The sequence below is a fragment of the Vulpes lagopus genome, chromosome 11, assembly GCF_018345385.1.
Source record: "Vulpes lagopus strain Blue_001 chromosome 11, ASM1834538v1, whole genome shotgun sequence".
NCBI classification, from domain to species: Eukaryota; Metazoa; Chordata; class Mammalia; order Carnivora; family Canidae; genus Vulpes; species Vulpes lagopus.
This window is the reverse complement of record NC_054834.1, coordinates 34351789-34365819: the sequence shown is the minus strand read 5'-3', so window position 1 is coordinate 34365819 and position 14031 is coordinate 34351789. Positions and strand designations below refer to the sequence as shown.

At 40.4% G+C, this 14031-nt stretch overlaps 1 protein-coding gene across 1 annotated transcript in view; it reads left to right on the top strand.

Moving 5' to 3' along the window:
• The window catches only part of IARS2 (isoleucyl-tRNA synthetase 2, mitochondrial), a 68149-nt gene that overhangs the window by 48787 nt on the left and 5331 nt on the right, over positions 1–14031 (top strand). Inside the window, exons 16-20 of the mRNA XM_041723655.1 lie at positions 8097–8199; positions 9792–9917; positions 10557–10688; positions 12637–12743; positions 13503–13648. Coding sequence (XP_041579589.1) covers positions 8097–8199; positions 9792–9917; positions 10557–10688; positions 12637–12743; positions 13503–13648 — 614 coding nt within the window. The remainder of the gene's footprint in view (positions 1–8096; positions 8200–9791; positions 9918–10556; positions 10689–12636; positions 12744–13502; positions 13649–14031) is intronic.

Here is a 14031-nt window from a genome sequence, read left to right as displayed (position 1 = left end):
GCAGGCTTCCTTGTCTTATTTTAAGAAATTGTCCCAGCCACCCCCGCCGGCAGCTGCCTCCACCCTGATCAGTAAGCAGCCATCAGTCTCCTCCAGCAAAAAGATCACAATTTGTTGAAATATCAGGGGATAGTTAACATTTTGTAGTGATAAAGTATTTCTAAATTAAGGTTTGTACATTGTTTTTTTTAGACATAATGCTACTGCACACTTAATATAGTACAGTGTAATGTAGTGGAAAGCAAAAAATTCCCTTGACTCGCTTTATTGCATAATCTGGAGCCAGACCTGCCTATCTCCAAGGACTGCCTGCATATAGAACACCTCCTTTATTAGCTTAGTCTTTTTTTTTTTTTTTTAGTCTTTTGTTTTATGAGGGAAATGAATTTGAAGTAAAAAAGAGAGACAAAGACAATACAGAGAAGTCTTGTCGCTGGTACACATTGTCGTTCCCACAAGAGGCAGTAACATCAGCATTGACTGGAACAGTGGCGACATCTGCGAACAGCTAGATCTTGAAATATGGGAAGACTGGGATCCCTGGGTGGCGCAGCGGTTTAGCGCCTGCCTTTGGCCCAGGGCGCGATCCTGGAGACCTGGGATCGAGTCCCACGTCGGGCTCCCGGTGCATGGAGCCTGCTTCTCCCTCTGCCTGTGTCTCTGCCTCTCTCTCTGTGTGACTATCATAAATAAATAAGAATTAAAAAAAAAATATGGGAAGACTTGTTACACAGGGGTGTAGAGAATGGTATTCTACGTTGACTGAAGACAGCTTGAGGTCAAATATTCTTTTTTTTTTTAAAGACTTTTTTTAAAAATTTTTATTTATTTTTAATTTTATGATAGTTACAGAGAGAGAGAGAGAGGCAGAGACATAGGCAGAGGGAGAAGCAGGCTCCATGCACCAGGAGCCGACGTGGGATTTGATCCCGGGTCTCCAGGATCGCGCCCTGGGCCAAAGGCAGGCGCCAAACCCTGCACCACCCAGGTATCCCAAGCAAATATTCCTGATACTTGGGTCATGATTCATGCCACATATCCTGTGGGTAGAATTTACTTAGAGTAATAATCTTAATAAGCTAAAGGTTATTCAGGGGAAAAAAAGAGGTAAGAGATAAAAAAATCAAAAAAAAAAAAGAAATTTTTGCACCATCCTCTCTTTGTAACTGCTTTTAAATTTGGTATCTGATTTCAATATCAAAAGCTTTTGAGTGGTTTTCTGTCTTTTGCCCCAAAAATTCTATTTATAGGTATCTCTCCTGTACAGGTAATCAGATCTGGATGAAGAATTGTGTGTGAGGATGTTCATTACAGTGTTATTTCTAATAGTACATGATTTGACACAGTAACTCATTGTCCTTGTGTCAATAAGTGACTAAAGCAATATGATGCACATTCATGTGACAGAATGATATGCAGCCATTCAGTCATGTTTTTGAAAAATAATTGTGGGTATGGTTTCATCTAAGGGCATGTTACATTTTAAAAGTGCCGAATACAAAAACAGGATGTAGGCAGATGTCTTGATTTGCTAACAAACTCCTGGCAATGTTGATGAGCACAGACAGTACTGTAAGGAAATATGCAATAAAGTGATGATCTCTAGGTAGTGGGATATATGTGATTTTATAATTTTTGGACTTTTCAGTGTTTTACAGATTTCTTGAAGTGAGAATGTACAGTTCCTAGAAAAAAATCATTACTAAAAATAAACTTGCAAAAATCGGAAATAGTCCCAATAATTCATTATATGAGGTTGTACAGTAATTCCAGAATATCCCAGCACTTGAGTTTCACTTTTCTTCCTATGTCTTCTCATCCAAGACTAAATTTCCCTTCGTTTTGAAAGTTTCCACAAGCTTTATTTTTTTTTTCATTTGTCCAGAGCTTTGCTATGCTCAAACTCCTCCCTCACCCCTGACCCACATCATCTTTTTCCACTGGTTTCACCAACTACCTTGAAAGGCTCTGGCTTGCAGAAATTTTCTGGGAGTGCACCTCCTTTTTCTAGGATGACACTTTTTGCTTCTTACCCAGTTCCACCTGGAAAAGGCATTGAGACTTTACCCTTGATAAGTATTAGCTGTTCTGCTGTGCTCTTCATTGGCTGATGTCCTCTTGTTTATTAGAATGTTAGAACATATATTTCTAGTACAGGATCAGAGACTATATATTTTTAAAATAGTTTAGGATAACTAATCATATTTTCACAAGTACTGTTTCATATTATAACAGTTTGAAAAAAATACTCCTTTCTTAATGTGCCCTCAGGAAATACCAGTACTCTTTAAATCTTTGTAATAATTAACATTTACTGGTCGTTTACTGTGTCCAAAGCATGTCCTGTTACTCTCTCATCTCTAACAACCGTATAAGGTAAATAGATTTTGGTGTCCTCATTTTGGTGAAGAAGAAACGGGAACCGTGGAAGGTTAAGCCGAGACCCCATCCCTGTACACGCCACACGCCAGATTTCCACTGACATTCTGTTATTGATCATCTCATTGATTATTGCCATATCCAAAATGTGGCCACCAGCAGGAAGTGAACGTTCTGGGTGGGATGGGGTTTGAGTCCTGGTGTTATAGAAGTTTCAGGTCACAGATGGTTACAGATCAGGAGAGGAAGAAGAGTAGTGAATAGAATTAGCACTCTAGATGTTGAGGCCAAAACATTTTGTTCTTATTGCATGTATACATTTGCCTTTTTATATCCTCTTAGACTTTCCTGGCTGCACAGACTGATGGAACTGTAGTTTTGCCTAACATCTAACACAGTTATTTCTTACTTAACATAAAATCCATCTCACTAGTGATCAGCTGCAAGAAGGCAGTTACCAGATTTCTTTATATTCCCCCTCTCCCAGTGTCTGGTACAGTGCCTGTCAGGTAGTAAGTTTTCAGAAATGTTGAATGAATTGAGCTGGCCTCATTTAATTATTTTAATCTTGACTCCTGCCTCTACCCAGATACCCATTGTCACATAAGGATTATAACAGTGAATCCTCAATATGAGGACAGAAGAACAAATCTACATTTCACAACTAAAAGGGGTTACGGGGGCTTCTCAGAGTTGTGAGTGTAGGTTTGAATATGGAAGTAATCTTTCCCAAAGACCTCATGTTATTTTATTTTTTTTTATTTTTATTTTTTTTAAAGATTTTATTTTAAAAGCAAAAATAAAAACATGGGGGTGCCTGGGTGTCTCATTTGGTTAAGTGTCCAACTCTTGGTTTTGGCACAGATCATGATCTCAGGGTTGTAAGATCGAGCTATGTGTTGTTCTCTCTCTGCCCCTTCCCCCACTCATGCACACTTTCTCTTTCTCTAAATACATAAATAAAATCTTTTTTTTTTTTTTTTTAAGATTTTATTTACTTATTCATGAGAGACAGAGAGAGGCAGGCAGGCTCCTTACAGGGAGCCTGATGAGGGACTTGATCCCAGGACCCCAGCATCACGCCCTGAACTGAAGGCAGACGCTCAGCCGCTGAGACACCCAGGGTCCCTAAATAAAATCTTTTTTAAAAACCAAACATTTTACTCTGAAAAGTGACAGAGTAAAGAAGTAGCACATACACTTCATCCAGATTTTCCAAAGTTAGGTTTTTACTATGTTTACTTTATATGTCTTTTCTCTATATGTATAAGCACTTTTCTGTACCATTTAAGGGTAAGCTGCAAACCTGATGCTCTTTTATCCCTAAATATTTTGGTGTATATTTCCTAAAAACACAGCAGTCTCTTATATAACCAATATGAATATCAAAATCAGGAAATTGACACTGATTCCTTCCTACCTACAGATCTTATTCAGATTTCACCCAGTAATCTCCTTTTTAGGGAAAGAAAAAAAATCGAAAGAGTCCTAGAGTCAGCCTGGAGTCATTTGTGGCATTTAGTTGTCCTGTCACTTTAGTCTCATTTTGTTCTTGTCCTTCATGTCCTTGACATTCATGAATGTACAGGTTATTTTGTACATGGTCCCTCACTTTGCATTTGTCCCTCATGGTAACATTTAGACTATGCATTTTGAGCAGGAATATCACAGGAGAGATCCTGTTTCCTTTTCAGTGCGTCCTAACAGAGGTCACACAGGAACTTGCTGGTGCTGTTGCACTGTGATCACTTGGAGGTGGTATCAGCCTGTTTTCTCTCACTTCCCACCCCCATCTCCCTATAGGAATTGTTACATTAGTAAGGATCTCATAGGGAGATATGTAAGACTGGAAATATCCTCATTTCTCATCAAATTTTTACCTACTGGTTAAGCACCCTAGATGATTCTTGACTGAAATGATTGTTACGATGTTTGCCAAATGGTCTTTTATCTCAGATTATTAACTCTTGAATTAACTGTGGTTTATTATTGAATGCAGACCACAGCTCTCAAGCTTGCTTATACATATGTCCCAGCAAATTAGACTTATATTTTTTTCTTTTGCGATACCTTTTTTAAAAGACTATTTTTTTAGAGCAATTTGAGGTTTATAGCAAAACAAAAAGGAAGCTAGAGATTTTCCATATCCTTCTAGCCTCCAAATACACACAGCCTCTCTCATCATCCATATCCCCTACCAGAGTGGCACACTTGTTACAAGGATAAACCTACAGCCACAAATCGTAACCACCCAAAGTCCATAGTCCACATTACGGTTCAGTGTTGGTGTTGTACATGGTATGGGTTTGGACAGGCGGATAATGGGACATGAATCCATCATTACGGTATCACGTAGAGTATTTTCACATATAAAGTTATTAGGTGCTCATTTTCATAAAAGATTTAGCTGGAAATATTGATATTGGTAATTATTATTAATCAGTCCCTAATTTAGGTAGTGTTTTAGTTGCTTATGGTTAGGAGTTCATACTCCCAACATTTATTCTTTTTATCTGATTAATAAACAGGCAGTGAGGGTAATAGCTCAAGTGAATGCAATCTAGCTAGTGCAGGTATAGCCAGACACAAGAAGTAAATAACACGATTGCTTTTTATTTTATAGTTTGATACATATTTATTTTCATTTTCCAGTTGTAATTAACTTTAACTTCTCTGTTTTTTAATATTAATTTTTGAGGTACCGACCAAAGAGCAGATTTGTACTTGGAAGGAAAAGACCAACTTGGTGGTTGGTTTCAGTCTTCTTTACTAACAAGTGTGGCAACAAGGAAAAAAGCACCTTTTAAGTAAGTGTTATACCTAAGCCAAACAAGTCCTCGCACTCTGAGTACTTCTGCTGGGTACTTGCCAGTGTGCAAAGCTCTGCCCCAAGCAGTACATACAGGCATACCTCACTTTATTACGCTTCTCAGATACTACATTTTTTTTTTTACAAATTGAAAACTCAGGACTTCCATGGAGGAAGTACCTGCAGATGTGGTGGAAACAGTAGAACCAGAATCAGAAGTGGAGTCTGAAGATAGAACTGAATTGTGCAATCTCATGATACAACTTTCACAGAGGAGGAAAGCTTCTCATGGATGGACAAAGAAAGTGGTGTCTTGAAATGGAATCGGCTCCTGGTGAAGAGGCTGTGAAGATTGTTGAAGTGACCACAAAGGATTTAGATAGAATATTACATCAATTTAGCTTATAAAGCAGCAGCAGAGTTTGAGAGGATTGGCTCCAGTTTTGATAGTAATTCTATCCTGGGTCAAATGCTATCAAACTTCACATGGTACAGAGTTGTTCATGAAAGGCCGAGTCAGTGTGGCAGGCTTCCTTGTCTTATTTTAAGAAATTGTCCCAGCCACCCCCGCCGGCAGCTGCCTCCACCCTGATCAGTAAGCAGCCATCAGTCTCCTCCAGCAAAAAGATCACAATTTGTTGAAATATCAGGGGATAGTTAACATTTTGTAGTGATAAAGTATTTCTAAATTAAGGTTTGTACATTGTTTTTTTTAGACATAATGCTACTGCACACTTAATATAGTACAGTGTAATGTAGTGGAAAGCAAAAAATTCCCTTGACTCGCTTTATTGCATAATCTGGAGCCAGACCTGCCTATCTCCAAGGACTGCCTGCATATAGAACACCTCCTTTATTAGCTTAGTCTTTTTTTTTTTTTTTTAGTCTTTTGTTTTATGAGGGAAATGAATTTGAAGTAAAAAAGAGAGACAAAGACAATACAGAGAAGTCTTGTCGCTGGTACACATTGTCGTTCCCACAAGAGGCAGTAACATCAGCATTGACTGGAACAGTGGCGACATCTGCGAACAGCTAGATCTTGAAATATGGGAAGACTGGGATCCCTGGGTGGCGCAGCGGTTTAGCGCCTGCCTTTGGCCCAGGGCGCGATCCTGGAGACCTGGGATCGAGTCCCACGTCGGGCTCCCGGTACATGGAGCCTGCTTCTCCCTCTGCCTGTGTCTCTGCCTCTCTCTCTGTGTGACTATCATAAATAAATAAGAATTAAAAAAAAAATATGGGAAGACTTGTTACACAGGGGTGTAGAGAATGGTATTCTACGTTGACTGAAGACAGCTTGAGGTCAAATATTCTTTTTTTTTTTTAAAGACTTTTTTAAAAAATTTTTATTTATTTTTAATTTTATGATAGTTACAGAGAGAGAGAGAGAGGCAGAGACATAGGCAGAGGGAGAAGCAGGCTCCATGCACCAGGAGCCCGACGTGGGATTTGATCCCGGGTCTCCAGGATCGCGCCCTGGGCCAAAGGCAGGCGCCAAACTGCTGCACCACCCAGGGATCCCAAGTCAAATATTCTTATACACAATGATTAATGAACATTCCTGTTGTGAATTGTATTAGATTAGATATTCTTAATAAGCTACAGATCATTGATTTTCCTTATTTAAGTGAGTGGATAGAGAATCAGAACAATTCTTAAATAGCTTAAGATTTTTGCTGCCTCACAATGAAAATCCATCCCAGAACAATTTACATATTTGTTTCTAATATAACATGCTTTTATTTTTTTAAAAGATTTTATTTATTTATTCATCAGAGAGTTTGGGGGCAGAGACACCAGCAGAGGGAGAAGCAGGCTTCATGCAGGGAGCCCGATATGGGACTCAATCCCGGACTCTGGGATCACGCCCTGAGCCAAAGGCAGATGCTCAACCACTGAGCCACCCAGGCATCCTTATAACATGCTTTTAAAAGCGAGTAGAACAACAGATATATATTTGCCTCAAATTGTCTTTTTGAAGTAATTTTGAAATGATAATCTGTTCTTTTTAAGACATACTTTTTCCTGGTTAGTTTTAATGATCAAAATCAATACATAATAAATGCTCAGGAATTTATTTACTTATTTAAATATTTTATTTATTTATTCATGAGAGACAGAGAGAGAGAGAGAGAGAGAGAGAGAGAGGAACAGACACTGGAAGAGGGAGAAGCAGGCTCCATGCAGGGGGCCCGACGTGGGATTCGATCCCTGGGTCTCCAGGATCACACCCTAGGCTGAAGGCGGTGCTAAACTGCTGAGCCACCTGGGCTGCCCTCAGGAAATATTTATGTAGTGAATGTAAACATCAAAAATTTTTCTGTGTGGGCAGCCTGGGTGGCTCTGCGGTTTAGCACTGCCTTTGGCCCAGGGTGTGGTCCTGGGGGCCCAGGATCAAGTCCCACATCAGGCTCCCTGCATGGAGCCTGCTTCTCTCTCTGCCTGTGTCTCTGCCTCTCTCTCTCTCTCTCTCGAATAAATAAATAAAATCTTTAAAAAAATTTTTTTTTCTGTGTATAAGTAGAGAGTTCCTATCAATCTTGATACATAAGCGGCTGAGATTTAGACTTTTTTTTTATAGATTTTATTTATTTATTTATGAAAGACCCAGAAAGAGAGGCAGAGACACAGGCAGAGGGAGGAGAAGCAGGCTCCATGCAAGGAGCCTGACGTGGGATTTGATCCTGGGCCCCCAGGACCACACCCTGGGTCAAAGGCGGCGCTAAACCGCAGAGCCACCCAGGCATCCCTGAGATGTAGACTTTAAGAAAAGCTTTCATCCATAATCTGTCAAGAAAAATCCTGGTTTTTTTTGTTAAGCTAAGATACTCTTTTTAAGCTCTAAGTGATCTTCAGTGAGGTCATTATAATTGTGTTTATTATCAAAATGGCTGATTTGTCTTCTTAGGACAGTGGTCGTTCATGGGTTTACCCTTGGAGAAAAGGGAGAAAAGATGTCCAAGTCTCTTGGGAATGTCATCGATCCTGATGTGGTCATCAATGGAGGACAAGTAGGTGGTTCTCTAAAACTTTTTTTTTTTTTTTTTTAAGATTTTATCCATTTACTCATGAAAGACAGAGACAGAGAGGCAGAGACACAGGCCGAGGGAGAAGCAGGCTTCCTGCAGGGAACCTGATGTGGGACTTGATCTCGGGACCTGGGATCATGCCCTGAGCTCAAGGCAGACACTTAACTGCTGAGCCACCCAGGTGTCCCTGTTTTTGTTTTTTATTTTTTTTTAATTAAAATATTTTTATTATTATTTTTAAAAGATTTTTATTTATTTATTCATGAGAGACACAGAGAAAGGCAGAGACATAGGCAGAGGGAGAAGCAGGCTCCCTGCAGGGAGTCCAATGCCGGACTTGATCCCAGGACCCCAGGATCACACCCTGAACCAAAGGGAGACATTCAACCACTGAGCCACCCGTGGCCCTAAAACTTTTGTTTTAAGACTTTTAAGTTGGCAGCCAAAACCTTAATGTAGTTATTTCGATGTAAAATGACAATAACAACGAAACTATCTTTTAGGCTAATAACAGATGACTTATCATGTTTTAAATCTAAACTCTTTTTTTTTCCTCCAAAATTTTTATTTAAATTCTAGTTAGTTAACATGTAGTGTAATATTGGCTTCAGGAGTAGAATTTAGTGTAAATGTAGACTCTTAAATAATACATGATTTTAATGAAAAAGGGAAGTGCTGGGATTGTGGCCCAGTTGACTAATTTCAAGTTTGAATCTATATTATAGGTCCTGAGCCATGCTATCCCTCCCCTGTTTTTTTTTTTTTAAGGTTGATTTATTTATTTCAGAGACTGCACGTGTGTGCGAGCATGGGGAGGGGGCAGAGGGAAGGAGGGAGAGAGAGAGAAGCAGACTCCTCATTGAGCATGGAGCCCACACGGGGCTCCATCTCATTACCCTGAGATCATGACCTGAGCCACAATCAAGAGTTAGACGCTTAACTGACTGAGCCACCCAGGCACGACCTCCCTTTTTTTAAATTAAACTTCAAAAATTTGTTAAAATTTTTACAGTTACATGGAAACAGTGTAAGAAAAAAATTTAGATTGCAACTTCATGTTTCACTATTATATTCTTGGAAATTATACACTTTAAAGCAAGTCATTAATGAACATCATATCTGGGGTTGCTGATAATTTATTTTGGAGTTAGTTTCAGAAAAGAAATTACTTGTCTGTTATTTTACTCCTCTGGCTTTTTACTGCCATCCTAATGCCCAGTAATCCTTGCTCTGTGTAAGGCAAGTCCTGGAAGGGAGTGCAGCCCTTCCAAGACCCCCTCCACCATCGCTGAGGCATCAGGGCCCCACTCCCGCCACCAGCTCTAGTCCATGGATGTGTCAGGCTCATCCGCATCCGCACACACAACCAGACTGCAGCGTGCACTCTTCGGCCCAGTGTTGTTTTTCACAGGCAGCTGACTCCTGAGATTGTTAGCCCTTATTTCATGACAGTGCAGGTATATCTTATCCACATGTCGTGCTTAAATAGTGCTCAAGAGGAATACCTAAAACATTTGTTCACCTAATGAATTGAAAGCCATTTAAACATTTATGTCTTTTTCGTCCACTGAAAGGATCAGAGCGCAGAGCCTCCCTACGGTGCTGATGTCCTGCGCTGGTGGGTGGCTGAGTCCAATGTCTTCACTGAAGTGACCATCAGCCCGTCTGTACTTAATGCTGCCAGAGATGATATTAGCAAGGTCCGAGTCCCTCTTCTTCCTATTTCTGAATACGAAGTTAGCGAAATAACTTAAAAAAAAAAAAATGAGGAACATTTTGTTTGGTATCACAAAATGAAAATGAGTTTCCACACGTTGTGAGCATTTAAAGATATCTTGTGTTTAAAAATATTAATAGTGTAATCCTAAAGTTTTATGTACTGTACTTGGTATTTTATAAAATATAGCCTAATAACAAAATTAATTTTATATACTTTCATGTGCTCAATGACCTTTCACCTTTTATTCCATTTATTTTTATTTTTGCCTGTGAAGCAGGTGAAAATAACACTCTTACTTATATAGATGAACAAATTGGGCCACTGTTAGCTAATTTGCCTGTAAAAGGTTAGGAAGAAATATAATGAAATGTCAGTCCATGTGTAAAGTCCGGTGGTGGTTTCTACAACTCAGCTACTGAAATGAGAGTCTCTTTTTTTGGCATTTGTAGTCTCAGGAATGATCTTTAAAAAATGTCCCATTAAGAAAGTAACATGAAAAAAAAAAAAAAAAAGAAAGTAACATGAGTTGTATAAAAATTATAGAAAAATAAAATAACTTCAGTAAGAATTGAAGGCCTCCTATATTTTTTGACTGCATATTTTTTCTCGATATTAATAGCTCAGGAATACACTCCGCTTTCTCTTGGGAAATGTCGCTGGTTTCAACCCAGAAACAGATTCCATTCCTGTTAACAATATGCATGTCATAGACCAGTACATGCTGCACTTGCTGCAGGATTTAGCAAACAAGGTAAGTACAAATTAATAAGCTTCTGGAAAACAGAAATATGAGCACTGCCGAGTGTTGAGATTGTGAGTTGTGTGCAAGCAGAACAGACATTATTAGAAGTAGTGGCTGTAGCACTAAGCAGAGTTACACTTGACCAGTTCTGCACATTCCCAATATTGCCAGGTTGACTTTAGGTATGTGAAGTTTCAGTTCTTTCCTGGTTTTTCTTTTTCTTTTTTTTTTTTTTTTTGATTCTTATTTTTTTTTTTTTTTAAGATTTTATTTATTTATTCATGAGAGACAGAGACGGGCAGAGGGAGAAGCAGGCTCCATGCAGTGAGCCTGATGTGGGACTCGATCCTAGGTCTCCAGGATCAGGCCCCAGGCTGAAGGCGGCGCTAACCCGCTGAGCCACCCAGGCTGCCCCTTTCCTGGTTTTTCAAAAAAATAGCAGCACCGGGTGTAAACAGTAGGCCCAGGCTGCCCCTCAGACTCCGTTTCCCTCCCAAGATTAGCTTTTAGATATTTCTCCCAACAGGAAGGAATAAAGAAGGCCTCTATTTTATCTGCAGTTACCTCTCGAAGTATAGAAATACCTGAAATGACTATTCTGTGTGTTTCATAAGATGTTTTCTCTTTATATATAAACCCAGATAATGTGTGTTTTCTCAAGTTAGACGTGTGGCTGCTCCCATGTACCCGTACGTCAGAGACACACCTGCGGACTTTTGCCCAATTTTACTTTTCAGGCCTAAATGAGGGAACACTGGCAACTTGCACTCTTTGCTGTTTTCATATGGTGTGGGTTTTTTTTTTTTTTATAAATTTATTTTTTATTGGTGTTCAATTTGCCAACATATAGAATAACACCCAGTGCTCATCCCGTCAAGTGTCCCCCTCAGTGCCCGTCACCCAGTCACCCCTACCCCCCGCCCACCTCCCCTTCCACCAGCCCTAGTTCATTACCCAGAGTTAGGAGTCTCTCATGTTCTGTCTCCCTTTCTGATATTTCCCACTCATTTTTTCTCCTTTCCCCTTCATTCCCTTTCACTATTTTTTATATTCCCCCAATGAATGAGACCATATAATGTTTGTCCTTCTCCAATTGACTTACTTCACTCAGCATAATACCCTCCAGTTCCATCCACGTCGAAGCAGATGGTGGGTATTTGTCGTTTCTAATGGCTGAGGAATATTCCATTGTATACATAGACCACATGTTCTTTATCCATTCATCTTTCTTTTTTTTTTTTTTTAATTTTTCTTTATTTATGATAGTCACACAGAGAGAGAGGGAGAGAGGCAGAGACACAGGCAGAGGGAGAAGCAGGCTCCATGAACCGGGAGCCTGATGTGGGATTCGATCCCGGGTCTCCAGGATCGCGCCCTGGGCCAAAGGCAGGCGCCAAACCGCTGCGCCACCCAGGGATCCCTCCATTCATCTTTCGATGGACACCAAGCTCCTTCCACAGTTTGGCTATTGTGGACATTGCTGCTAGAAACATCGGGGTGCAGGTGTCCTGGCGTTTCACTGCATCTGTATCTTTGGGGTAAATCCCCAGCAGTGCAATTGCTGGGTCATAGGGCAGGTCTATTTTTAACTCTTTGAGGAACCTCCACATAGTTTTCCAGAGTTTTCCATAGTTTTCCAGCTGCACCAGTTCACGTTCCCACCAAGCTGCAAGAGGGTTCCCCTTTCTCAGATGGTGTGGTTTATCATTTAAAACCTGAACCCTTCTTTTGAGGAGTGTTCTTATGTAGTTTCCAGAATAGAATGTTCATTATTTTCTGATTGTTGAATTCAATACCCCAAAATGTCTTAAGGATCCTCAGTCACTCTTGCATGTCTCCTGTTTTGTATCCATCTGCCTTTGAAACATCGTTGAAAAGGTACACATTTTGCCCATGACGGCTTGCATTATTGTTTGCTTACCCCAACTTCCAATTTATTTTGACTTTTGTTCCCTAGATTACCGATTCATATAAACAGTATGATTTTGGAAAAGTTGTTCGGCTGTTACGAGCATTTTATACCAGAGAGCTCTCTAACTTTTATTTCAGCATAATCAAAGACAGGTATGTATGACTGAATATTAAAACATTCAAAAAAAATAAATAAAACATTCAGATCTTTCTTGAGTGTCTACTTGGCAAGTGTTGGGTGTACAGGGGTGAGCAAGAAGGGCAGCGCTGTGCAGTTAAGTTGAGTTCTTCAGTCAAGTGAGCATACACACCTCATAGTGTGATGATGTAAAGAGATCATATAAGGAAAGTGCTTTGTGCCATGTTGATCGAGGGAGCGGGTGCTAATATGAGGTGACGAATATAGTACCTCTTCTCAGGAGTTTGTAAATTTTAATGAGGAGAGACCAACATACAGGCACCTGTTACCACAATAGCATCACGTTAAGATCAGACCCTTTTAGGGGAAGGCTTGGTGCTTGGACTTCGTTGATAGCAACCAAGCCAACGTGAGGGTCAGCCCCGACGCCTAGCACCTCAAGGGTTGTAACTCCCAGTCCTCTGCACGCGCTGATAAGATTGTAAGATACGTACCATCAACTAACATGTTAGTCGTCCTCCAGCATGCAGTTAGCTCTCTCAAAGACAGAACTGGATGCAGCACAGCCGCTAAGAGAGGTTTTGGAGGAGGTGAGCACACCCGGACGGAGGAAAGTGGAATAGAGGACTTACAGATTAAGTCCTATGACAGCATCTTATTCTTAAATTAGACGTAGGCTTAGCTGCTGTAGGAGTGAACCGCCTGAGGCGCGTCCTGCGTCCTCCTGGCTCAGCACTCTCCTGTCCCCTGCTGAGCACGTTGGTCTTGTCCAGGCTCTACTGTGAGAAGGCAGGTGACCCCAAACGGCGCTCCTGCCAGACCGCATTGGCCGAAATTCTGGATGTCATGGTTCGTTCTTTTGCTCCCATTCTTCCTCATTTGGCTGAAGAAGTGTTCCAGCACGTACCTTATGCTAAAGGTAAGGAATACTCGTTTGGTCCTCGAAATGAGAAGGACCCTTGATGAGGGTCGTGACTTCTGATTTCACCCACTTCGTGGAAGGGGCACTTTCTTGCCCACAGTGAGCACTTTGTAGAGAACATGTCTCGGGCCTTTCGTCTTTTCTGCACTTGATTGTTGCGGAGCAGCATGGATTTCTGGGTGGCCATCAGGCCACCTTGACAGGGTGCCTTCTGCAGTGTGTGAGCGGCTTGACTATGCTGCAAAATCGGTTTTTCCTCAATATCTAAATGTCTGAAATATATTTTAGGTTTTTTAAAAACCAAGTGTAGTGCCTTTTAATGAATGATTTTATAATAGTTTTTTCCCTCTGATTGTATTAAGCTTACAGAGAATCAGTAA